Consider the following 27,731-nt stretch of genomic DNA (forward strand, 5'->3'; position numbering starts at 1 on the left):
CGTGTTTTGAGTATTTATCATTATTTATTCAAATATTTTCTACAATTTTATCTTTAAATAGAAAGAAAAACTAATAATGAAGAACACTCATAAACGGGTTATGTAAATTTTAAGCAAATATACGAAAATAAAGATGCTGACTACTTATTGTCTAGATCAGCTGATTGTTTACAAAAATGAAACATAGTTGACATTAAAGTTGCTGCTTAAGTACATCGAAGAAGAGTAAACACCCTGAAACGAATGATAAAATGAAAGGGTTTATTGTTGCAAATAGAATAAATGATATTTATTTTATGGATGTTGATGACGAATTTGCGATACATGTCAATAAACAAGCAAAAGAACAAGGACTGATCAATGAGGTAAAATGACATGTTCAAATAATGTGAGATTATTGTATAGCGTCAGGACCGGATAATTTTTTTTCCACCAATCCTCAATCTTAATGCCTGTTGTCACATCTTTTTCAAAGACTGTATAAAATTTTATTCATTTTCAGTACGAAATTGCTTAAATAGGTATCCACTTACGAGGGTAGGAATGCCCTTTACCGTCCAGCGTCACATGGAAACGGTCAATTTCGCCTACCGTTAGCGTCAAATTGGTTAAAATTTTATCGTGATTCGTCGTAGGTCTCAAATAATAATCCGTTACCATTATTTTTGGAAAGAATTTAACGTGATTCGTAAAAATCAGTTGATTTTTTTATCGTCATAAAAAAATGCACATTTTATCGTCATGCACCAAATATTACCGTTAACATCATTTGGCAAGATTTTTTATCATTATTCTTTATGAAGGTATCCCCATTACGACCCTCACTTAAGGGAACAGTCGAAATTTTGAAGGTGTTCTTTATTTATTTGTTAACTAAAAATTAAAATGTATTAAATTTGGAACATTTACATGTTATGCATTAAGTATGCCAGGGCTTGCGGTCATAAAACTTTCCAGTATGATTATTGTACTCAGACTCAAGTATTAACCAATCAAAATACTGGATTTGGTGTTTCGAGCACAATTCCTACACCAAGTACTGAATAAAGTTTTATGACCGCAAGACCAGGAGTGAATTTCTTCTGTGCTTCTACATTGTGAATTAGCAAACCTGTTAACTCCATTATTAAACAGCAGATTTATATATATAAACTGTAAAAATTCCCAGCATAATTTCTGGTAAAAAAGTAACTGAATTACGGAAAGGTATCTGAATTTGATTCTATTTTTATGAATTTTATATATGACATCATTTTCAATGTAAGCAAAAAAACGCTATCTTCAGGTAGCGTTATATATTTCTCATTTTCAAGTATAGTTTAGTTAAAAACATAATAATTAATACCAAAAAACAACAGATATAACAATTTGGCTTATAACTGTTCTTTGTACAGATACAAATATCTGCCTGATTGATCTGAGGTGAGTTTCCCCATAGAACTCATTTTGTTTGCTATAAAATCATATGTTGAATAAGCTTTAGACTCATTTTATTACGTACTCAAAGAGAATAAATTCAAAATGTTATCCTCATTATTCTTTTTGGTAATCAATTATATAAATTTGCAGGAAATCGTATGACTTTCAAAATCAAATGGCAGCGTCCATCAACAGAAGAGGAACAGGTTAATACGCAAGCTCAAGTGTTAAAAACAGCTAGGAAAAAAAATTAACTATTTTGAGTTCATTAGTATATTGATTTTTCATTTTATTGTCGAGCCTGCCACTTTTAGCAGAAAGCTCGACATAGGGATAGTGATCCGGCGGCAGCAGCTGCGACATTAACTAACTTCTTAAAAGCTTAATATTTTAGAAGGTAGAAGACCTGGATGCTTCATACTTTGTATATAGATGCCTTATGCTATTAAGTTTCTGTCTGTCATATGTCCATTGTCCTTGACCTCATTTTCATGGTTCAGTGACTACTTGAAAAGAAAGTTAAGATTTTTTGTTATGTTAATTTCTCTCTTATTATGAGTAATAGGATAACTATATTTGGTATGTGCGTACCTTGCAAGGTCCTCATGCCTGTCAGACAGTTTTCACTTGACCTCGACCTCATTTCATGGATCAGTGAACAAGGTTAAGTTTTCGTGGTCAAGTCCATATCTCAGATACTATAAGCAATAGATCTACTATGTTTGGTGTATGTAATGATTGTAAGGTGTACATGTCCAACTGGCAGGTGTCATCTGACCTTGACCTCATTTTCATGGTTTATTGCTCAATGTTAAAGTTTTTGTGTTTTGGTCTGTTTTTCTAATACTGTATGCAATAGGTCAACTATATTTGGTGTATGGAAATATTTATGATGTACATGTCAGTCTGGCAGGTTTTATTTGACCTTGACCTCATTTTCACAGTTCATTGCTCAATGTTAAGTTTTTTGGTTTTGGTCTGTTTTTCTAATACTGTATGCAATAGGTCAACTATATTTGGTGTATGGAAATATTTATGATGTACATGTCAGTCTGGCAGGTTTTATTTGACCTTAGCCTCATTTTCACAGTTCATTGCTCAATGTTAAGTTTTTGTGTTTTGGTCTGTTTTTCTTAAATTTTAAGCAATAAGTCAACTATATGGAATGATTGTAAGGTGTATATGTCTGTCTGGCAGGTATCATCTGACCTTCACCTCATTTTCATGGTTCATTGGTCAATGTTCAGTTTTCCTGGTTAACTTTGTTTCTGAGATACTATAAGCAATATGTCAACTATATTTGATGCATGGAATGATTTTAAGGTGTACATGTCTGTCTGGCACGGTTCATCTGACCTTGACTTCATTTTCATGGTTCATTGGTCAATAGAGAATTTCCATGGTGTTGTCTGTTTCTTAGGTCATCTATATTCTGTGTATGGAATGATTGTATTAAAGGTGTACATGTATTTCCCCCTTGGTTTAACTGACCTTGACCTCATTTTTCTTGGATCATAAATGTTAAAGTGATACTTGTAGTAAAACTTTATATGTAGGACTATCAACATAAAATCAATGGTCAGTATAGTAGTGCACTCTTGTTGATTTTCTGACTGTTATTGGGGGCTTTGTCCCCATACTAGGGTTTGAATTTTAAGCCGATGCCAGGGAGATGGGAGAGTTGCAGATACAGGGTTACATTATCTTATCTAGGTTAGGAAGTTCATGAGAAAGTAAATGCATCAGGAGTTGAAATTTTTTATGTAACCCCAGTTGTTAACTTGATGTCAGGGTAAATTAGAACATCTACATCTAGAAAGTAAGAGTAAGATCACATGTCTTTGGTGCTGCTTTAACACAATGAATATATTATTCCTTCACATGTGTGAAAAAGAATAGACATTTATTTTTGAACATTCACATAGATAGTGCATTTAAGTACATGTATTACAAAGCATGCTGAACAAAGCTATTAAGTTTTAAAAAAATCTAATAATGTTTATATACAAGGTATACAGGACATTCTTTTGTTTTTATTTGTCATGACATGCAGGTCTGATTATCTGCATTGCTTACACGAAAGCCAGTCTTAAATGCAATTTAAGCGAGACTTTGGCCTCAAGGTTAAGGAATCTCAGTTTCTGATGCATCTTACATCAAAAGGATATCAGACATTGTCAGATATCATGAATAATATAGGCCAACAGAAAAACTACAACTGCTGGAAGAAACAAACCAATGAAAATAAAAGTTTTGATAGAATCATATTGAGAAAATGGCAGATTGAGATATACGTATACCAAAATTCAAATTTAAAGAATAGAATACATCTAATAAAAATTTTGATACAATACATTTGGACTTTATTCATCTTTGCTGATATAAAATCAGAAACTGAACCAGAGACCCTTATATACCATAAAACTGCATGTACAACAACACTGATCATACATGTACACATTATAATGTAAAAAAATTTGCATTACTTTTATAAAATGTTTATGGTTATGATACTATACTGAAATATATTTCTTTTATGAATGATGTTTCTTAATGGTTTATTGATAATGCACTTGATGTAAATATAGACAAAACTGTATTCAAAGGAATTTATTTACAGATAAGTGATGATGAAGCTAACATCCTTGAAGCAAATGTTGTCATGCAGTTGTTTTCACCAATTTTTATGTCACAGTGGTTTATGATAGATCAAAGGAAAAATCCATGTAAATCTATAACATGTGAAAATGGTTTTGTTTTTGTCTTCCAACATGTAAGTTTATATAAATAGTCATGATATGATTTTTTATTCAATTTCTGTTTAATGCTAGTGGAGAAGAGCTGTCACAAGGGTTACATGGTAGTGGGTTAAGGGATAGAGGCTATAATGTGCCTTGCAACAGGCCACCTATGGACCCCAAGAGAGTTATTGCAATGGTTCTTTTACTTGCAGAGAGTGTGATAATTGCTCTACATGAGGCATCCAATTTAATACTCCCATTCTGACCAGATGTAGCTGCAAATTAGTACATCCTGCACATCCAAATGTACTCCCCACTCTAGCAAGAATGGAAGATGTCCAGGGATGACCATAATTTTATACCCAAATCAACCCTTAGGGTTTGGTGGGCTTGCAGTCACAATAATTTGGCCTAGTATGATGACATGTCCTACTTAATGTAGACTGTTAGCCAAGGCATTAAAAATTTGACTCCATGTAAACAAGTGAATCTATCTGGTACAAGGTTGGGTATATTCAAATGACATCAAAATCTTATTGTCTTGCATATATGCATGTAATGTTTGTCACTTGATATTTAAATAGTGAAGAGTCATATGTTTATAGGATACATTCTGTTAATATTAATACATTGTACTACTGATTTAGAACTGATTAGTTGTTCCTTGTTGTCAATATTTTGTTTGTATGTTTAAACACCACCTTCTGTACAAGTCATTTCTTTTTTATTCATATATAAGTTTTCCAGTGATTGGGACAATCTGGTCACTCAGGCCTTTGGTGTGGTTCTCTTTGTTGTCCTCTTTTTTCAAATGATATTACATGTATGAATATGATGACAAAATATTTTATTGTCACATTTTTCTACGAAATTTAGTATATATTCTCAATGGTAATTGAAAGCAATGTAGATGGACCAACCCATTGACAAAGTCAAATGAATTTTTTTTTTCAAATTATATTTGTTTGTTTTTTCCTTATTAGTGTTTTTTTTCACTACTTATGAGTTTTGATTATAAAAAAATGTAATTTTATTTAGGTTGAAGATTTATTGATTGTTTCTATAAATGGAGACGGAAGTGAGACTGAAGAGTACCTGACTAGAAAAACAAATATGTTTGTACGCATGGTAGAATTTCTCTTTGGACCTGTTACTGATGAGTAAGTGTAAAGATAGTCATTTTCAGACTTCAATCTCTTTAACTAATGAATTTATACAAAATCATTGTCTACTTACCATAAAAATGCATAATTAAGTCAGCTGTTTCCTTTCTTTGGAAATAACTATTGAATTGACTAAAGAGAAAATTACAATGTATTTATTAATGAATTTCAGTAATTTGTTGTGTGATAAAGGCAATCACCAAGTTAATCAAAAACTGTAAATATAAAAATAAGAAGCTGTGGTATAATTGCCAATGAGACAACTCTCCACCAGAGACCAAATGACATAGACTACTTACTTATCCTCTTCATTCCCAGTGGTATATAAGGCCACAACAAAGTGACATAGAAGTTAACAACTACAGGTCACTGTACAGCCTTAAACAATGAGGAAAACCCATACTCATAAAAGGCCCCGAAATGACAATTGTAAAACTATTCAACCAAGGAAACTAACAGCCTGATTTATGTAAGAAGCAATGAACGAAATACAAATATGATATACAACAACAATTAGCAAAACCCATACTGTATTGTAAGCAATTAAAGGACCCAAAATTACGAAATGTAAAACTATTCAAATGAGATAACCTTAAATTGGGATATATAAAATTGAGAATGGAAATGGGGAATGTGTCAAAGAGACAACAACCTGACCAAAGAGCAGAAAACAGCCCAAGGCCTTTAATATAATTTACTTTCAGGTTAAATTCTATTTTATCTAATGAATTAACTAACACAATTTGTTGGATGAGGTCAGTGTCCACTAGAAATGTTTCCTGTGGAACATAAAAAAAAAGCACTTCTAAAGTTTATTATTTATGATGATCTGTTGAAATTATACGTTCATTAGTTTGACTCATTAACTTGACAAATATCCACATTTACAGGAGTTGTACAATGTATAACATCATACATTTATTTTGTGCTCCTTTATTTCAGAATAGGATACAGCAAATTTAGTAAAAAAGCAAACAGGTGGAATCTTCTGAAGGGTATTATGAAAACATGGAATCAACTTTCTTTGGAAGAACATGCTTTTCTAGTGGAGGTAGGTATGGGACAGGGAGCAAGAATTACATATTTGTTTTGTTTTTTATATAGTGATTAGTTGCTGTAAACCAACTTTTTTCACGCATACTTTATTTCACTTTATTTTCTTTCTTGCCAACTTAACAGCGATTTGTTTTTTCGCAATCGTCTCATTTTTTTGATGTATTAATATAAGGGAATATCAAAATTTTACATATTCACAAAAATTTTAATTTGCATTACTTTTCTACTCGGGAAAGTCAGGAAAATAAATACCTCCCCAAAATAAGTTGGCTTACAGTTCAAGGTTTTTATTTTTTCTAATTGTTTAATTTATTAGACCTTCCAATTTCATATATATAGATACTCCTAAATACTTCATGCATTTTCAAGTCTTTGGTTTACATGACCACTTATAATTAATGACCTCCAGCACCTGAGGAGGCCACCTGACCAAAGGTAAGTGTCAAAAGTGCAACTTAACAATTAATTAGTTTCAGCATATTTTATTGTTCAGAAACCAAACAAACGGATGAGACACAAGTTTTATAACTTAGTAATGTCTTCTCCAGAAGGATTTTCTTAACTTTCTGCCAAATATATGCATGATGGAAGGGACTGGTGTCATTCAAATAAATGCAAACATGTATATATTAATTTAAATATAAGAATGCATTATTTCAGGCAATTGAAAGAGTACATATTAATATGATAGTTAATGAAAGATGTGTGGATGTATTAGACCATGCTGTCAACAAATTACAGAATGCAGGAGAGAAGAACACATACCATGGCTTACTTTTTGTTAACAGTAAACTGCTTACTTTGTATTCTGGGTAGGATAGCAAAATAATCTGAAAAACATCAGATATGAAATGATCTGAAACAGATATGAATAAGAAAACCAACAACAATGAAACACTAGACAGATTAAACAGCTCTTAATTGTGAACAAAGTATTAATACCAAAGAAATAGAAGCAATTTTCTGAATTTAAATGATCTTTACATATTATTTTTTTTAAAGTTAATTGTCATTTTTATATAAATTGTAATTATGTTTAAAATCTATTTCTTAAATGATATTCAAAAATTAAGTAAAAAAAATAACCAATTTACAATCATTGTGTAATAAACTTTATATTCATGACAGATCTATGTAGATACATATATTTAGATATATATTCATGACAGATCTATGTAGATACATATATTTAGATATATATTCATGGCAGATCTATGTAGATACATATATTTAGATATATATTCATGGCAGATCTATGTAGATACATATATTTAGATATATATTCATGGCAGATCTATGTAGATACATATATTTAGATACATATTCATGACAGATCTATGTAGATACATATATTTAGATATATATTCAATGTTTCAGAATCTAAAGGACTATGGGTTAAATTAACTGTTAACTCCAAAATAAAAAGTAATCGGTTGAATTTCTATTGCCTATGAGGTATATAACCAATTGGTGTACCCTTTTTGTCTTGCCTGTGACGAAAGTCTCGGTATGCAAGACATAGGTATAACAATGCGGTGGCGAAGGTGTAAATTATTTGTTTATAGCTTCATATTTCAGAATATAAGAATACTTGGATGCTTCATACCTTGTGTGTGCAGATACCTTATGTTACAAAGTTTTCATGGTTCAGTGACTGCTTGAAAAAAATTTACAGTTTATTTGTCTCGCCGTTGGCGAAAGTCGCGGAAAGCGAGACATAGGGATTGCTTGTCTGGCGACGGCTGCGATGACAGCTTCAACAATTGTTAAGTTTTCTTCTTAAGTTAGTTTGATAGGAACTACTTGTGATATATCATTGATATTTTGTATGAAGTTACATTACTATCAGTACATATCAGTTTGACAACAATTTTGAGGCCCTGCTCCCTAGGCCATGGTCCAGTGTCTGAATTAATTAGCAATTTTAAATGTTAAGTTTTCTGCTTAAGTTAGATTGATAGGAACTACTTGTGATAGATCAATGATATTTTGTGTGAAGTTGCATTGCTATCAATACATATCAGTTTGATGACTATTTTGAGGCCCTGCCCCCTAGGCCATGGTTCAGTGACTTTTAATTAATTAGTAATTTTCAATGATAAGTTTTCTGCTTAAGTTAGTTTGATATGAACTACTTGCGATAAATCAATGATATTTTCTATAAAGTTGCATTACTATCAGTACATATCAGTTCTACTACTATTTCAGGGCCCTGCCCCCTAGGTCATGGTCCAGTGACTTTCAATTAATTAACAATTTTCAATGTCAAGTTTTCTGATTAAGTTAGTTTGATAGGAACTACTTAAAATAGACAATATTTTCTATATAGTTAAATTGCTGTCTGTACATCTCAGTTTGTCAACCATTTCGAGGGCCTACCCAATAGTTGGTCCAGGGACATTGAATTAATTAATAATGTTGCTGTCCATCAGATTGTCTTTTTCTGAATTTTATGCTGACAGGGGAGACATATCTCTGTGTCAACAGTTTATTTATTAAGTGAAATACTTACTTATTATGAGTAATAGGATTACTATATTTGGTTTATGGGTTGCTTGCACCTGACCTCAACCTTATTCCATGGATCTGTGATCAAGGTTAAAGTTACATGGATAAGTCCGTATTTCAGATATTTTTAGCAATAGGTCAACTATATTTGGTGTATGGAATGATAGTAAGGTTGACATCTCCGACTGACAGGTTTCATCTGACCTTGACCTCAATTTCATGGTTCATTGGACATTGTTTAGTTTTGGTCTATTTCTCAGATACTATAAGCAATAAAGCCACTATATTTACCTGTAGTGTATAGAATGATTGTCAGATGTACATGTCCGTCTGGCAGGTTTCATCTGACCTTGGCCTCATTTTCATGATTCATTGGACAATTTTTAGTTTTTTGTGGTTTGGTCTATTTCTCAGTGATTATAAGCAATATGTCAATTATATTTAGTGTATGGGACAATTGTGAGGTGCACATGTCTGTCTGGCAGGGTTCATATGACCTTGACCTCATTTTCATGGTTCATTGGTTAATGATAAGTTTTTTCGTGGTAATGATTTTGTCAGTTTATCAGATACTATTAGCAAAAGGTCAATTATATTTGGTGTATGGAATGATTGTAAGGTGTCTGTCTGGCATGGTTCATCTGACTGTGACCTCATTTTAATAGAACATTGATAATGTTAAGCTTATGTGATACTTGTAGTAAAACCTTCATATGACAGACTTGCAACATGAATTCAATGATAAGTGACACAGGCAAAACATTTCAGCATGTGCACTCTTGTTTAAATAATTACCCAGAATGTATTAAATTCTGAAATTGCAAATTGATTACTATTTCAATAGTACATGTGACAATAACTAATAACAAAAGCTTCCGATTGTAGGAGAAATGTACCTGAACTGAGACCCTCTGATACTCTAGCTATAATATTGCTGATAAAACACTTATTTCCTACCAATGAGAAGCTGGAGGATTTGTTCTCCTTTTCCTATAGAAAGTCTGAGCAAGGATCCTCCTCCACAAAAATGGAATACCAGCCCAGCAGCCCAGTTTCAGACAGATATGACAGTGCACAAGATGACATAGAGGATGATGATGAAAAGGTGAGAAACTTCAATTGTTTTGTTATGACATTTTGACTTAAAAGTCTATTTTGATCTATAACAAGCACAGTTATTCACTTTTCATCCATCAGTGCCAGTGTGAGTTGATTGTATATTGATTCTGATTTAGAAGTATCTGGTATGTCTGATGACTTTAAATTGTTGATTCTTTTGGTTTTCAAAACATTCATATAGATTTTAAAAAGCCTGCCATTTTTAAGCTCAGACTTTTGAGTGAAGTTCAGGTTTAATATTATTGTATATTATTGTATATGATATGAGTACAGTTACTATCCACATCAACGTCATCTATTTAAGAAGTGAAAAAATATGCAAAGAAAAATGGGTATCATTATTTTTGTATGCTAATTATTGCTACATGTATGTTTAGACATCTTAATCTTTATAATCTATGAAATAACTTATGACACAGTTTAACAATCATGTTGCCCCTTATATTTGCAGTATGCTAGTGCATTAGAATCACCAAATCCAGAAAAAGGGTCAGATTCAGGTAAATTAAACCTAATTTGTTAACAGGATGGTGAAAATTTTGTTGTGGTAATTTAAAATTTAATGAGTGTTTAAACTGCTGTTGCTATGGATCCTCAATTTATATGACATCATTGTCTGTATATGCTTGTACGATTCTGTTAGAAATACAATATGCTGTCGGGTTATGGTTATGAATTAGCGAAATACTGATAACAGAGGAATTTTATTACTATATGAGTAAGCTTGCCTCAACTGTATCAGGTTGAGATCAAGAACTATGCCAAACAAAAGATATTGGAATTATATTTGAACTTCTGTAACATCATGCAACATTCAAGAGTGAAAAAGCAAGAACTGATGGACTCAGAATATTGTGTTCATGTGGAATGGAATGACTTCCTGTAGACTGATGCTGTACTGGCATTAAGTTAACATAAAAATCTCAACTTTGTCCATTGTATCATACAAACATGTTCTTATTCTACATATGGTTAAACAAAAATTAAATTCATTGAATTAAATCAGTTCACTTATTTTTTTAGTCACCTGTAAATTTTATGATTATTTGATAGGAACAAATAGACGTATTTACCCTTGTACACAATTTTGTCTGCCATTACTTTAAGTCTCACACTTGTTCCTGCAAAATTTTGCAACACAAATAAAAACATTTGACATCATAATTAAAAGTGATTGTTGCATGAAGTCGGAAGGTTATTCAGAGCTAGACCTGGGGTCATTCAGGCAAATACAGCCAAATACCCAAAAGTGTAAATACGTCAATTGAAAGCCAGTTATATTAAGATGTCTATTTACACGCTTATATCATTATAAGATAATCCTAAACTATTAAGCATATTATTGCTATTTCAGATAATCCTTTTCCAGAAATGTCAATATCACTGACAGATGAGAAAAGATCCACACCAATAGAATCAAAAACACCAACTAGAACTCCTACTCCAGAGGTAAATGCATAATGAGTTAGTAATTATAAACTATTGTCAATAGTAAACTTTATTGATACAAGGAGTTACAGTCATATAGAACAAAATTGAATTGTAATAACCAACTTTTGATATGCTATATGAGATCTTCTCTAGAATTTCTATACGAGTGTAAGAAGTTAAAATTTCTTTGTCATCAAACAAAATGCTTTAAGCTTACATTCAGTGATATGGTTTAAATTTTATACGCCCGTTTACGGGACATATTATGGTATACTGTTGTCCGTCTGTCTGTCCGTCATCAACATGTCGGACATTAACTCAAAAACGCTTTAACCAATTTGCATAAAACTTTGATGAATTGTTTATATCTATTGACGTGAGCTCCCTATCGTTTTTTATAAATTTTAGATTTTATGTTTTAGAGTTATGGGGTTTTATTCATTAAAAAAAGGGGGATTTTCCAGTTTTCAGACAATAACTCAAGAATGCTTTCACCAACTTGCAAGAAATTGTGGTGAATTGTTTATATCTGTTGACATGAGCTCCCTTTTGATTTTTTCATAAAAAAAGGGGGATTTTCCAGTTTTTGGACAAAAAAATCAAAAATGCTTTCAGCAGTTCTTATGAAACTTTGGTGAATTGTTTATATCTATTGATGTAAGCTCCGTTTAGAATTTTATAAATTTTACATTTTACATTTCTGAGTTATGGGGTTTTATTCATTAAAAAAGGGGGGATTTTCCAGTTTTGGGACAATAACTCAAAAATGCTGTCAGCAATTCTCATGAAACTTTGGTGAATTGTTTATATCTATTGATGTAAGCTCCCTTTACATTTTCATAAATTTCTAATATGACATTGAGAATTAATTGAACTTTAATTGTTTATAGTCTGACAACAGATTTACTTAGTATTGTGCAACAGCACAGTGTATTGCACAACAGCAAGAAATCTTTAATTGAATATAAATTCAATTCATATAACCAATTTCAAGTTCTTTGACTACATTTATTCTGAAACCTATAATATGTCAAATATTTAATACAATTCAAATTCAGACCTGTATCAAGCTTGAATATTGTGTCCATTTTTGCCCCAACTGTTCAGGATTGGACCTCTGCGGGCGTATCCAGCTGCTCTCAGCGAAGCAGTTTATTATAGTATTTTGTTTGTACATGTGCTTTTGGCATGTACTTGTTTCGTTTTCTCCTCTGTGTCTTATGTTATTCCACTTATCAAAATTATAAAGAATGAGGGTTGAGTATATATAACCCTGTCATTGATAATGTGCCTTACCCATGTCAGCAATGTCATCAGTGTTTGTCTTTGGATTATAACTTAATTGGGTTTTTTTTTGTTCCATTTAAGAATTTGATGTGGAAGGTCTCATAAATTTATTTACAAATTGCCTAAAATTTGGCACGAGACATTAGGCAAACAACAATCAATCAGTCCTAAATATGGGGAGGCGGAGGGATGGGGATTAGAGATTGACATATGGTATGGACACTTGTCTATTGTTTTAGGTGCTGTGTGACCGTTAGATGCCCTTTTGTTGTTTATTATATCATTTGGGTGCTGTCTCATTGATGTTTACCCCACTGATGTATACATTTCTTATATAACTCATATTTAGAAACAAACTAAGATAAAAGAAACATACACAAACACATGAATATTGAGGGAAAGAAAAAATTGTAACAAATGTCAATTAATTTTGAAACGAGAAGATACATATAGAATTGCACTGACAGTAAATTATAGTTATAAACAATGAAACCAGGAAATTGTATTAATTATAAAAAATGGGGAATATGTCCATGGGACACAGATGATGCCCCCGCTTGCATATAATGTTATAAGGGGCCATAACTCAAGAACTGTAAAAGTGACACTACCCAAATTTGAACTTGATCTGAGTTTTGTGGTAATAAGCATTGTTTATAAGTTTCATAACATTTAGTTGACGTAAACTTAAATTAAGAGAACAGAAAAACAAATTCAGCAATTTTTCCATTTTTAAAAGGGCATAACTCTGGAACAGTAGAAGTGATGCCACCAAAATTCAATCTTTATCTGTGTTTTGTGGTAATTAGCATTGTGCATAAGTTTCATAACATTTGGTTGAGGCAAACTAAGTTAGAGAACAGAAACAAATATTTCAGCAATTTTGAGATTGTAAAGGGGCATAACTCTAGAACGGTAAAAGTGACGCCAACAAAATTCAAACTTGATCTGTGTATTATTGTAATTAGCATTGTGCATAAGTTTCATAACATTTGGTTGAGGCAAACTAAAGTTAGAGAACAAAAACTAATATTTCAGCAATTTTTCCATTTTTAAAGGGGCATAACTTTAGAACGGTGAAAGTGACACCACCAAAAAGTTGATCTGTGTTTTGTGGTAATAAACATTGTGGATAGGTTTCATAACATTTGGTTGAGGCAAACTAAAGTTAGAGAACGGAAACCAATTTTGGGATGTACGGACGGACGGACGTACAGACAGACAAGGGTAAAACTTAATGCCCCCTCCGCTACGGCGGGGGCATACAAATCTCATATGTTTTTAGCTCACCTTTCCAAAGGAAATGTGAGCTTTTGCCATGACTTGGCATCCACAGTCTTCAGTCGTCGTCCGTCTGGAATAAACTATTTCAAACATCTTCTCCTTTGAAACTACTGAACCAATTCCAACCAAACTTAAGCTGAATGATCCTTAGGGTATCTAGAATAAAGTTTGTGTTTTATTTTCTGTTTCGTGAATAAACATGGCCGCCATGGCTAAAATTAGAACATAGGGGTAAAATGCAGTTTTTGGCTTATATCTCAAAAACTACAGCATTTATAGCTAATCTGACATGGGGTAAAAATGTTCATCAGGTCAAGTTCTATCAACTCTAAATTTTCAGATGAATCTAGCAAAAATGTTCAGCAAAGAAAGATCTACAAATAAGTTTATATGACCAAAATTGTCAATTGACCCCTTAAGGAGTTATTGCCCTTTAAAGACAATTTTACACAATTTGTTTATCATTTTTTTCTAACTTTAAAAAATCTTCTCCTCTGAAACTACAGAACCAATTCCAACCAAACTTAAGCTAAATGATCCTTAGGGTATCTAGAATAAACTTTGTGTTTTATTTTTCCCATATGTTCATTAGGTCAAGTTCTATCAGCCCTGAAATTTTCAGATGAATCTAACAATCCATTGTGGGTTGCTGCCACTAAATTGGTAATTTTAAGGAAATTTTGCAGTTTTTGGTTATTATCTTGAATATTATTATAGATAAAGATAAACAGTAAACAGCAAAAATGTTCAGCAAAGTAAGATCTACAAATAAGTTTAATGACCAAAATTGTCAATTGACCCCTTAAGGAGTTATTGCCCTTTCAGGACAATTGTACACAATTTGTTTATCATGTTTTCTAACTTAAAAAATATCTTCTCCTCTGAAACTATTGAACCAAATTAAACCAAACTTAAGCTGAATGATTCTTAGGTTATCTAGAATAAAGTTTGTGTTTTATTTTCTGGTTCCTCTGAAAACATGGCCGCCATGGCTAAAAATAGAACATAGGGTAAAATGCAGTTTTTGACTTATATCTCAAAAACTAAAGTATTTGGAGCAAATCAGACAAGAAGTTAGAGTATTCATTAGGTCAAGGTTTACATGCCCTGAAATTATCAACCAAATCGGGTATCTGATTTTTAGGTTATTGCCCCTGAATTGATGATTTTAAGGAAATTTTGCAGTTTTTGGTTATTATCTTGAATATTATTATAGATAAAGGTAAACTGTAAACATCAAAAATATTCAGCAAAGTAAGATCTACATATAAGTTTTTATATGACCTAAATTGTCAATTTACCCCTTAAGGAGTTATTGTCCTTTAAAGACAATTTTTCACAATTTGTTCATCTAGTTTGCTTACTTTAAAAAACCTTCTCCTTTAAAACTGCTGAATCAATTTCAGCCAAACTTGGGCTGAATGAGTATCTAGTATAAATTTTGTATTTTATTTCCTTGTACGTCAAGAAACATAGCCACTATGGCTAAAATGGAACATAGGGGTAAAATGCATTTTTTTGCTTTTGAAGAAAATATGACAGATACAAATAACATTTAAATGGCATTTTTAAGCCACTCATTAATTTATATTGAAAAGCAAAAATAATCATTGATGAAAGATTTAAGCAAAAAATTACAGGTGAGCTATTCAGGCTCTTGAGAGCCTCTTGTTTTTTATTAGATCATTTTTATATCAAACAACATTTTAATAAAAAAATATTTATTCAGATAAGAATTGTTGGATTTTACTGAAATAGATAAAATTAAAAAAGAATAGAAAATCTAATAATTCTTTAATCCATGACATAATTTAAAATATTGAAATATTCATTATAAAATAATGAAATTAATCAAGGTGTCATGCAGCAAGTAATATCAGAATAATAGTCTAAGCAACATTCACGTTTTATCCTAGATAGAGCCTTAATGGTATATTGAGCAAACTGGGTCTGGCAGCAAGAGGGAAAAATAGTTATTGGATAATGGGTACCAGCCTTAGGACAGATTATGGACTAATTCTATTGAGGATTTTTTAAGATACTAATCATTGTTTTGTAGGTTCTTCATAAAACCAGCTCTCTGCCTTTGTTTGGTCGAAGAAGAAGTAGGACATTTGAAGGTGAAAAAGTACCTGGTGTGAATGTTGCTAAACAAATTGTAGGAAGTGGTAGGGCTAGAAGTCGTAGTTGGGTAGAACCAACATATGGTACATTTTACATTTTGTAACTTTCTTGGAAATAACTCCAACTCAAATAATGTCATGTTGAAACTATTTATTGTTATTAGTGAGGTAAAGTTTCCATCATGTTCATTGTATCAATATCTATAAAATTGGACACATGTGGCAGTATTGTTTACTACATTTCATTAGAGTCTATGTTTCATTTACATTATTTTTTATGAGTCTGCATTTTATATAGTATCTTTTAATTATACCATCTTGAGGCAGTATATCATAGAAGTCTCACATTGACAATAACAAGTTCACGATCAAAAGGAAAATAGTAAAAAAAATTTAACAACAATTACTTAAGTAAGTCTCAATCAAATCATTTCAAATTTGAAATATGGGAATATTAGAATGGACCATTAAAAACAGCTCTGGATTGAATATGAATGATATCACTTTTGTCTTTCTAGAATTATACTCCTTGATAAAGGGGAAAATGACATATTTTTGGTTTTCAGACAACAACTTAGGAGGCCTTCATCAAGTCATTATGTTTTCATTTTATAATAATGCTATCCTCTTTTCCAGATGACTCCAGAGCTACACCACCAGAAGTTGGAACCAAAAATGTAACACCACCAGTACCAGAGGAGGTGGAGTCGATACCATTTTACATGTCTCACATAGTGTTTCTACAGAATGAACTGTGTTCCCACTGTCCACATCAGCTCCATTGTATACAGGTGTTCCCTGGTATCACACTTGTTCTTGTCAGTGAGGTAAAGTTCCAATCATGTCCTGGGTATACAGGAGTTCCCTGGTGTCACACTTGTTCTTGTCAGTGAGGTAAAGTTCCAATCATGTCTGGGTATACAGGTGTTCTCTGGTATCACTCTTGTTCTTTTCAGTGAGGTGAAGTGCCCATCATGTCCTGGGTATACAGGTGTTCTCTGGTATCACTCTTGTTCTTGTCAGTGAGGTAATGATCCCATCATGTCCTGGGTATACAGGTGTTCTCTGGTATCACTCTTGTTCTTATCAGTGAGGTAAAGTTCCCATCATGTCCTGGGTATACAGGTGTTTTCTGGTATCACACTTGTTCTTTTCAGTGAGGAAAAGTTCCCATCATGTCCTAGGTATACAGGTGTTCTCTGGTATCACTCTTGTTCTTGTCAGTGAGGTAATGATCCCATCATGTCCTGGGTATACAGGTGTTCTCTGGTATCACTCTTGTTCTTATCAGTGAGGTAAAGTTCCCATCATGTCCTGGCTATATAGGTGTTCTCTGGTATCACTCTTGTTCTTGTCAGTGAGGTAAAGTTCCCATCATGTCCTGGCTATATAGGTGTTCTCTGGTATCACTCTTGTTCTTGTCAGTGAGGTAATGTTCCCATCATGTCCTGTGTATACAGGTGTTCTCTGGTATCACTCTTGTTCTTGTCAGTGAGGTAATGATCCCATCATGTCCTGGGTATACAGGTGTTCTCTGGTATCACTCTTGTTCTTATCAGTGAGGTAAAGTTCCCATCATGTCCTGGCTATATAGGTGTTCTCTGGTATCACTCTTGTTCTTGTCAGTGAGGTAAAGTTCCCATCATGTCCTAGCTATATAGGTGTTCTCTGGTATCACTCTTGTTCTTGTCAGTGAGGTAATGTTCCCATCATGTCCTGTGTATACAGGTGTTCTCTGGTATCACTCTTGTTCTTGTCAGTGAGGTAATGTTCCCATCATGTCCTGGCTATACAGATGTTTCCTGGTATCACACTTGTTCTTGTCAGTGAGCAACAGTTCCCATCATGTCCTGGGTATACAGGTGTTCCCTGGTATCACACTTGTTCTTGTCAGTGAGTTAAAGTTCTCTCTGTTCCTAATGTCCACATCTGCTCCATGTATACAGGTGTTCCTTGGTATCAAACTTATTCTTGTCAGTGAGGTAAAGTTCCCATCATGGCCTTGATATACAGATGGTCTGAGGCATACACTTAATATCAATGACAAATAAAGGTGTACATTATATCCAATTTATACAGATGTTCTCTGATATTCATTGATTTATATTATATCAATGAACGAAAAACAATTATGGCAGACTGAAACTATCGTCAATCACTGTATTTTCAGTTTATTTCTGTACATCTAGAAAATGTAAGCTTCATTGCATTTTTAATAATTGATTTATTTACTAAGAATTTATATAAAAATTTAGGGGACGCTTTATTCGAATGAATTTTTAATAATTTAAAGTATTGAGGATGTGCCTTATAAGTACTAGTTCAATTTTATTATTCACTCTTTGAAAATGGTCATTAAATTATGAATAGTTATTTAGAAGTTATGTTTGTAATTAGCTTCTAAACTCAAACTGTAATATGTTAATATTCAAAAGTCAGTGATAACTTTTTTTTTCTTCAGATGCCTAGAGCCAGTTTAGCCAACACCCTCTGCCAAGTTTTATATTTGCTGAAACAAGTTGTGTTAGGAAAAACAGGACATGGTCACTGGGCTCAGGGACAGAATATGTATGACACTGTAAACACCTTGATAAGCAAACTGTCTGCACCTCTTAAAAGAGCAAAGGTAGGAAATGTTATTTGGTCAGCTGATATGTTCTACAAAATTAAACTCAGAATTTATATTAGCATAGATTTGTAACTTTGACCTGTTTTCTTTTTTGCAGGTTAATTGATGTGTTTTTGTTTTGTTAAACCACATGCACTTTGGCAATTGCAATCCCCTTTTTCAGTAATTTTTTGAGTTAAATATAATTTCAATAGTAAATATTATGGAAGCAGTTTACATATGCCACCCTTCTACTACACAATAACAGTCTATATATGTCGCCCCTCTACTACACAATAACTGTTGGAATGACACATGTTTACATTTTTTTTGTTAACCCACTACTACACAATTACAATTGGAATGGCACATGTTTACATATGTCTCCTCTCTACTACACAATAACATTTTGAACAGCACATTTAACTTGATTCCTATAAAGGTTAGGTTGCTAATATGAGGCAGGTATTACCAGGTGAAAGGGGACAAAGTCAGCAAACCTTTAGAATACTTTACAATATCCTGTTAACAGCAGATTTATACATATAAACATTTATTGTAAAAAAATTCCCAGCTTAATTTCTGGTGAAAAAGTAACTGAATTACAGAAACGTGTCCAAGGTTGGTCCTATTGTTAGGAATTTTATATATGACATCATTTTCAATGTAAACAATGAAACGCTATCTTCAGGTAGCATTTTGTTTTCTTGTTTTAAAGTATAGTTTAATTAAAAACATAATGATTCATACATAAAAACAACAAATATACAAAAGTCAGCTTATTACTGATCTTTGTACAGATACAAAATCTGCCTGATTGATCTGAGGTGAGTTTCCCCAAAGAACTCATTTTGTTTGCTATAAAATCATATGTTGAATTAGCTCTAGACTCATTTTGTTGTCGAGCCTGCGACTTTTGTCGCAGAAAGCTCAACATAGGGATAGTGATCCGGTGGCGGCGGCATTAGCTAACTTCTTAAAAGCTTTATATTTTAGAAGCTAGAAGACCTGGATGCTTCATACTTTGTATAAAGATGCCTTATGTTACAAAGTTTCCGTCTGTCATATGTCCATTGTCCTTGACCTCATTTTCATGGTTCAGTGACTACTTGAAAATAAAGTCAACATTATTTGTAATGTTAATTTCTTTCTTATTATGAGTAATAGGATAACTATATTTAGTACAGTCAAACCTGAGTAAACCAGACCCTGAATAAACTGGTTTCCTGTCTATTCCGGCCGAAAATTAAAGTCCCATATTTCCCCTTCAAAGTCTTTGTTAAAATACCCTTTGTAAACCGGACCCTGTGTATTCCGAATTCCGGTCTAATGATGCAGTCCCAAAATTCTTAATTATTACCTGTCAAAACCAGTTTGTCTAATTAATTTAAAATGATAACAGTAGTGATCGATATGCAATCAAAACATTTGTTTATACAAGATGGCTTTTCAGGATAATCAATAAGCCAGGTGTTAAACCGTGAACTTAAAAGGTACAGTAGTGAGCTGTATTAATAAAACACTCTAAAAGTGTAAATTAAACTAAAAGACACGCTGAATATATCTCGGATAGAACTTACGTTGTAACTTAGATCATTTTTTTTTTTCAAATCGCGGAATTAGAAAATTTACATCTTGGGTTGCCTATTGTGAACCCCTAAACCAATGACCCTGATAATGAAGAACACCCAGACGACAACAATTAATCAGTATTGTACAATGTACGACAATGTTTGATCGTGATGAAATTTCATTTAATAAAATTCTGGCTTTTTAATCGGCTATACCAACGTCAGAAATGAACGATGGAATTAAAACGAAACTCTCGTGTCACAATTCAAACAACGCGAGGATTATGATGCAAATGAAAACAATGAACACAAAGTGAAAGTGAAAGTGACATGTCGAATTCTGATGCTACCGATGTCTATTTGACATACTAGGATATGTAAAAAACGGTTAAAATATTATTAATTGAATTCGAGGAACAACCAGTTTCTTAAATTTATATAGCCAATGAATAAGAAGATTCAAAACAACGATCATGCAAAGTTATTATGTTATTGCGTTTTGTATTAATGAGTTTATAGCTTACAATCAGACAGAACTCTTACATGCAATAAAAAGTACGTCAGAAGTCATTAACTTCCTGTCAAAACGGAAACCTGAATAAACCGGCCCACTCTTCAAACTGGCCCTTTTTCGTAGTCCCGTAGCCGGCTGGTTTATACAGGTTTTACTGTATGTGCGTACCTTGCAAGGTCCTCATGCCCGTCAGACAATTTTCATTTGACCTCGACCTCATTTCATGGATCAGTGAACAAGGTTAAGTTTTCGTGGTCAAGTCCATATATCAGATACTATAAGCAGTAGGTCTACTATATTTGGTATATGGAATGATTGTAAGGTGTACATGTCCAACTGGTAGGTGTCATCTGACCTTGACCTCATTTTCATGTTTCAGTGGTCAAAGTTAAGTTTTTGAGTTTTGGTCTTTTTTTCTAATACTATATGCAATAGGTCAACTATATTTTGTGTATGGAAATATTTTATGATGTACATGTCAGTCTCGCAGGTTTTATTTGACCTTAACCTCATTTTCACGGTTCATTCTCAGTGTAAAGTTTTTGTTATTTGGTCTGTTTTTCTTCAACTTTAAGCAATAGATAAACTATATTTGTTGTATGGAAGGATTGTAAGGTGTATATGTCTGTCTGGCAGGTATCATCTGACCTTGACCTCATTTTCATGGTTCATTGGTCAATGTTAAGTTTTCAAGGTTAAGTTTGTTTCTTAGATACTATAAGCAATAGGTCAACTATATTTAATGCATAAATTGATTGTAAGGTGTACATGTCTGACTGGCATGGTTCATCTGACCTTGACCTCATTTTCATGGTTCATTGGTCAATGTTAAGTTTTCTTGGTTAAGACTGTTTCTTGGAAATTATAAGCAATAGGTCAACTATGTTTGGTTTATTGAATGATTGTAAGGTGTACATGTATTTCTCGTTTGGTTTATCTGACCTTGACCTCATTTTCTTGGATCATTTTAAGTTTATGTGTTACTTGTAGTAAAGCTTTATATTTAGGACTATCAACATAAAATCAATAGTTAGTAAAGAAGGCGAGACATTTCAGCGTGTGCACTCTTGTTACATACTCAAACAGAATAAATTCAAAATGTTCGTCCTCATTATTCTTTTTGGAAATCAGTTATACAAATTTGCGGTACATTGTTTGACTTACAACATGGTAGCGGCGGTCAACAAAACCGGAACATGGTAATGCGCAAACTCAACTTTTGGAAAATAGTTAGAAAAAAAAAGTTAATGATTTTGAGTTCATTAGTTCAGTTAACTCTCGTTGTCTGGAACTCGGTTGACTCGAAATTTCGGATGAGTCGAAGTTTTCTCGTGGTCCCGAACTTTGTTCCATATAAATATATGTATTTCGACTCTTGATGAGTCGAAATTGGATGAGTCGAAATTTCGGTTGACTCGAACTAAATGTATGGTCCCAAGGTTAACAAAACCATTCAAAATTCATTATTTATCTCGAACCAAAACACATATGTCTAAACATGACCTCGGGGATTTAAATGGATTGAAGAGTTAATCTGACAATACATGTGTAATTAAATTTCCGGTCTCTGACAACTGTATTGATTTATGACATGCTTTTTCCATGAGTGTTTACCTAAGATTCTTTGATCACCATGATAAATAATTAGTGATACATTGTTATAGATTATGTAAAATTATTTAAAATGTTTTAAAAACAATCAATCGTAATCATACACTAATGAGCTTGGCTGTGTATAAAGTGGGGATTAAGACTTCCATTGGTGATCAATCCAAAACTACTCAATCGGCATCTTTATATGTTTTTTTTTTTATTTTCTCTTGCAGAAAAATATTTTATGGAAAGAAAATAAAAGAAATCTAAATTTTCTAAAATCTCTTGTATACAAGAATGAACAATTTTGTCAACTTTAAATAAAGCTAGATCGATTGGAAATGACTCTCTCGGCTAAATGCCACAGGGACAAATTGTAACTGTACAAAGAAATAAATATGAGACATAAAATGTTATTATAATAATAAAAGACCATAACATACAAAAACATCGATCTGAGACCAGAATATTGATCCCCTTCCCATCCGGATTTATTTTAGCCTTACCAAGCTAAGCAAGAGTTATGTCCCTTGGACTGTCAAGCTTCCGGTTTTCGTTTGAGTCGAACTACGGGTATCTCGAAATATTTCTCTGGTCTGGCTGACTTCGAGATAACGAGAGTCGACTGTATATTGATTATTCGTTTTTTGATTTTCTTACTGTTATTGGGGACTTCGTCCCCATATAAACAAGAAGTTGTTAAATAAAGATGAAATAGCATTCAAACATTCTTGCAAAACAGATGTACCAAAGAAAAATAATAAGGATCAATATCCTTAGCACCTATAGATTAAACACTGTTTTCATCATAATTCTATTTATTAGCATCATATTTATTGTAATAGAAGAATAAGGTATTACATTTGGAAAGTAAAAAATCATGAGATTTAAACATGCTTTATCTGTTTGCTTTATATAATTCTAGCATTATTTTCAGGGAAATGTTCCTGCAATATTTAATGATGTTTTGAAGAAATGGGATGATCCAAGTTTCAAGTCACATCTTTTGAATTTCTTAGAACAACCAAGAGATAAAGAAATCCCTCCAAGGTATTTAGTTTGAACCAAAAATATACTAGAAAATAGAAATGTCTCAGGTTAGGGGAGGGTTGGCGCCTTCAACTAGTTTAACCCCGCAACATTCTGTATGTGCCTGTCCCAAGTCAGGAATCTGTAATTCTGTGGTTGTCGTGTGTTTCATATTTGTTTTTTTTCGTTCATTATTTTTTACATAAATTAAGCCGTTAGTTTTCTCGTTTGAATTGTTTTACATTTGTCATTTCGGAGGCTTTTATAGCTGACTATGCGGTATGGGCTTTGCTCATTGTTGAAGGCCGTATGGTGACTTATAGTTGTTAATTTCTGTGTCATTTGGTCTATTGTGGAGAGTTGTCTCATTGGCAATCATACCACATCTTCTTTTTATAGATATTGATATTTTTTTGGGGGAAATTTCTTGATAATATATATCATGAAATGGTGATTAAGGGTATGTACTTTTTACTACACAGTTGCATTGCTATATCTATTACCCTTTTTAGGTGACAATTGGAAGATTAATGTATAAAAACAAATTGTGATTTTATTAGACTTTCAGTAGCTTCCTAAATGTGACATGTGTGTTTTGTGATTGGTGATAAAAGATATTATTCACTTTAAAAAAATACACAAAAAAAAACAACAATATACATTGGAACTAGTGTTCTTATTTTCAAGATATTTGGTAATAACAATTCGAAAAACAGATTTTAAATTTTTTGACCAGTAAATCTTATTAAAGGGAAATAATTCCATGATAGAACTTAGATTTGATTTTTGTATTTGATTAGATAGCTAATTACTGATGAAATATGAGAGCAGTATAAGAAAAAAAAATAGCATTTTCATGGGTACTTGATTTTGTGATTATGACATATCCTGCATACAGATATATAGGCAAATTTGCATTTCTTTGAGCATTTAAATTCTTGTTTACTCTGTATCTAGGAAATATACAAAAATTAGTACCCAACAACTGATAATAAATCCATAGTTCATTATGTACTCTTTAATCTCTTTAACAAAAAAAAATGGTGACATATTGCATTTCATTTTAGTATTGAAAGATCTCTTACATATCTGTTGAAGAAGATGAAGGATCTGTTTCTATTCTTGTACTTACTTCCACGTCCACTGACGCCACAGCTGGAGAGAATGGTGACACAGATCAGAGAAAGAGCAGGGCAAAAATTAAAGGATTTCAAAGATTATTTGTGTGTCAAAGCACAGCGTAATATAACAATGACATCATATCCTTTAAATATTATCTGTATGTAAAGTGTTACATATCAAAATATCTTGAAAGCTATTTAAATCAAAGCTAATTTATTAAGGAGGGACCCTCAGAAGCAACAATATATCTAGTCACTTTAGAAATTTCTAGAAAGTGCATAATACACCAGTTACTAAGTTTGGCAGTGGAAGCCAGAGTTACTTTTGATATGGAGACCACAAGTTTTTGTATTGATGTGTGACATGAAAAATGACAACAATATTTTTGTCTTTATAGCTGACTATATGGTATGGGTTTGGTGAAGGTTGTATGGTGACCTATAATTGCTTGTTTCCACATCATTTGAACTCTGGTAGATAGTTTTCTCATTGGCAATTATACCACACCTCCTTATTTTTATATCAATGTAAAAAATTACCACTTATGATAAGTCAGCAATATTTGGTATATATATATGTAGTTGTGTTAGCATCCTGTTTTTGTGGAGATTATTAAGATCATTCTAAACCAGTGAATATGACATATATGCTATAGAATAATAAAATGAACTACAAGACAATATTTAAATTTTTTAAGGTTTTATTCAAGTAATATTAACATACTATTATTTCATTCATTCTTTATCACAAAACAACAAATAACAAAAGTAATAAGCACTATTTTGTTTATATCACAGTTTAAGCACAAGATAAGCTCATCATTGTTCATGTAGAAAATTACAGCATGTTCTGCACAAGGGAAGGAGTCAGCTTCTTCTGTTTCTTCTTGTATGGACGAGCATTCTTGCAGCGATTACGTTTGTTGCCAAACCACTTCTTTATCTGCTCTTCTTTGAGGTTGGTCTGTTTAGCCATGTACTGGATGACGGTGTTGTTTGGGTATGGGTGGTGGATGTTGTCATGGTACCAGGTCTCCATTACGTTGACTGCTTTCTTGGACAGCACTGGTCTGGAACGGCAAACTGGTTGTTGTTGTTGTATAGGAGTGATAACATGACAACTACTAGTAACACCATTGGAATAATCTAGAGCTGCTAAACTACACTGTAATGTAAAAACACAGTTAACATAACATTTAAATAGAAATCAGTTAAAATATCGCTGAATTAAAATTAGTTAAAATATCATTAAATTAAAATTGATTAAAATATCATTGAACTAAAATCAGTTAAAATATTATTGAGTCAAAATAAGTTAAACATGTGAAATTGAAATTATTATAATTAATTCATATTTATTTTTAAATAATAAATTTTCAATAAACAGGCAAACATTAATAACTTACGTATAGGTCAAGGGAAATAATTTAAAATAAGAACCAAAAATAGCATAAAATATTTTAAAAGCAGCTGAATTATTGAAAAAAGTGTTTAAAAAAAACACAAGAATTTTACCTCTACTTTATCAATGATGTGATGGAGCTGGTTGTCATAGTAACTGTTGAGTGAACCATAGTAGTATGGATAGTTTGAGTACTGCTGAAGAGCCTGGAAATGACTTGTCTGTATAATTGCTGACTGGTACCGGTAGAAGCTGGATAACTGCTGAATCTGTATAGGGAAACTGTATTGAAGCAGATGAAATCTCTTTTGCAGTTGGAATTCTCGGTTGTTGACACTGTGGAGGTTGGCCGTTGTAGGTTGTTGAGGTTGAAGTTGAGTAGACTGCATAGATTTTGTCTTTACATCCGATCTGATTAGTATCTGGAGTTCTGTAGCAGAAACATGCTGAGTAGTTGGTGTTGGTGATCTCAGTAGATTTGTAAGTGACTCACTGAGTCTGCTGTCTGGACATGGACTGCTACAAGTTGGTGGTTGAGTCTGAGTTGGAGCTGTTTTCTTTGTTTGTTTTGGAGTTGCTTGCTGAGTAGGTGGATCATTGAGTAAGCTGTTGAGTAGAGTATCTAAGTAAGCATCTGGGTTAGATCTGAGTGCTGTCATGGCCATGTCATCTAAAGGTGGGTTGTCAAGTATGGTGGCTTTGATAACATCATGTAGTGTAGAGGTAGATGTGATGTTCATGGCTGCTGGAGACTCTGGTGAGGACTGATAGACTTCTGTCATTCTGTACTGATTAATATTTCTTAGCTAATAAGTGATTTTTTGTCTTTTAATGAAAACTGAATATCGACCATAATGGATTTCTATTTATACTAACTTGAAAATTGGCTTGGGTGGCATACACTGACTTCCCATTGGCTGAACTGGACATCAAACCATTGTTCGGCTTGTACATGATTATGGGTGATCATAATGTGAAAGAAATCATTAATGATTAATAATGAGTGATAATCACTTTGAAGTTCCCTAATAATTAGATCTATTATTAATAAATCACATTTGTGATTAAAGCTCAAGACAAATGAAAATTGTTAATGATGATTAATAATCACTTTGAAGTATGTAATTATCATGATTATTGAATTGACTTAAAAAAAAAAAAAAATTAAGAAAATTTACTAAATTCATAGAAAGACATAATAGTTGTGTTTAGTGTCATGGATATGAAAAAAAAAATCTTTGAAACTTGGAATTTTGAATGTTGCAATTTAAAAACTGTAAATCTTAGTTGTTTGTATTATAACTAATAACTATTATTTTGAAATGAAGAGATATTTTTATATTGATATTTCAGCAATATAAAATTACTTCATATTTTGTCTTATAATTTCTGTTTTGGTATTTGTAATGAAGATAGAAACTAAAAATTTTTGAAAACAGTTTGTTAACCTTTAAAAATCTTCTTTTATATTATTTTGGGGTTGCTGTCTGATTTGTGTATTTCATTGATCTCTTTCTTTTGGAATGGAAATGGTATGAATTGATACTTCAAATTATCTCAAGTGGTGAAAAGCAGTCAAATTATCTTCCTATATAACTTTTTGTTTGTTGTTCTTTTTCATCTTATTTTATCCCTCATCCTTAAATTTCTGAGCAAGTTTTAAGACAATTATACTTAACTCTTTCATATTTTCAGTGCAATGACCTCAGTGTTTTATGGAAGATGATGTAAGGTATTCATAAGAAATTAAATTTAATCATGT

At 32.4% G+C, this 27,731-nt stretch overlaps 1 protein-coding gene and 1 long non-coding RNA gene across 2 annotated transcripts in view; both read left to right on the forward strand.

Annotated features, from left to right (window-relative positions):
• The window catches only part of LOC127735633 (uncharacterized), a 151,334-nt gene that overhangs the window by 36,333 nt on the left and 87,270 nt on the right, over positions 1–27,731 (forward strand). The window lies entirely within an intron of this gene.
• The window catches only part of LOC127735627 (BLOC-3 complex member HPS1-like), a 38,464-nt gene continuing 10,899 nt past the window's right edge, over positions 167–27,731 (forward strand). Inside the window, exons 1-13 of the mRNA XM_052245865.1 lie at positions 167–365; positions 4,040–4,192; positions 5,199–5,320; positions 6,266–6,374; positions 7,040–7,191; positions 9,773–9,992; positions 10,458–10,506; positions 11,361–11,455; positions 16,068–16,215; positions 16,768–16,958; positions 18,593–18,757; positions 23,355–23,467; positions 24,514–24,705. Coding sequence (XP_052101825.1) covers positions 252–365; positions 4,040–4,192; positions 5,199–5,320; positions 6,266–6,374; positions 7,040–7,191; positions 9,773–9,992; positions 10,458–10,506; positions 11,361–11,455; positions 16,068–16,215; positions 16,768–16,958; positions 18,593–18,757; positions 23,355–23,467; positions 24,514–24,705 — 1,823 coding nt within the window. The 5' untranslated portion in view covers positions 167–251. The remainder of the gene's footprint in view (positions 366–4,039; positions 4,193–5,198; positions 5,321–6,265; positions 6,375–7,039; positions 7,192–9,772; positions 9,993–10,457; positions 10,507–11,360; positions 11,456–16,067; positions 16,216–16,767; positions 16,959–18,592; positions 18,758–23,354; positions 23,468–24,513; positions 24,706–27,731) is intronic.

Source organism: Mytilus californianus, unplaced genomic scaffold (genome assembly GCF_021869535.1).
Source record: "Mytilus californianus isolate M0D057914Y unplaced genomic scaffold, xbMytCali1.0.p SCAF_3, whole genome shotgun sequence".
NCBI classification, from domain to species: domain Eukaryota; kingdom Metazoa; phylum Mollusca; class Bivalvia; order Mytilida; family Mytilidae; genus Mytilus; species Mytilus californianus.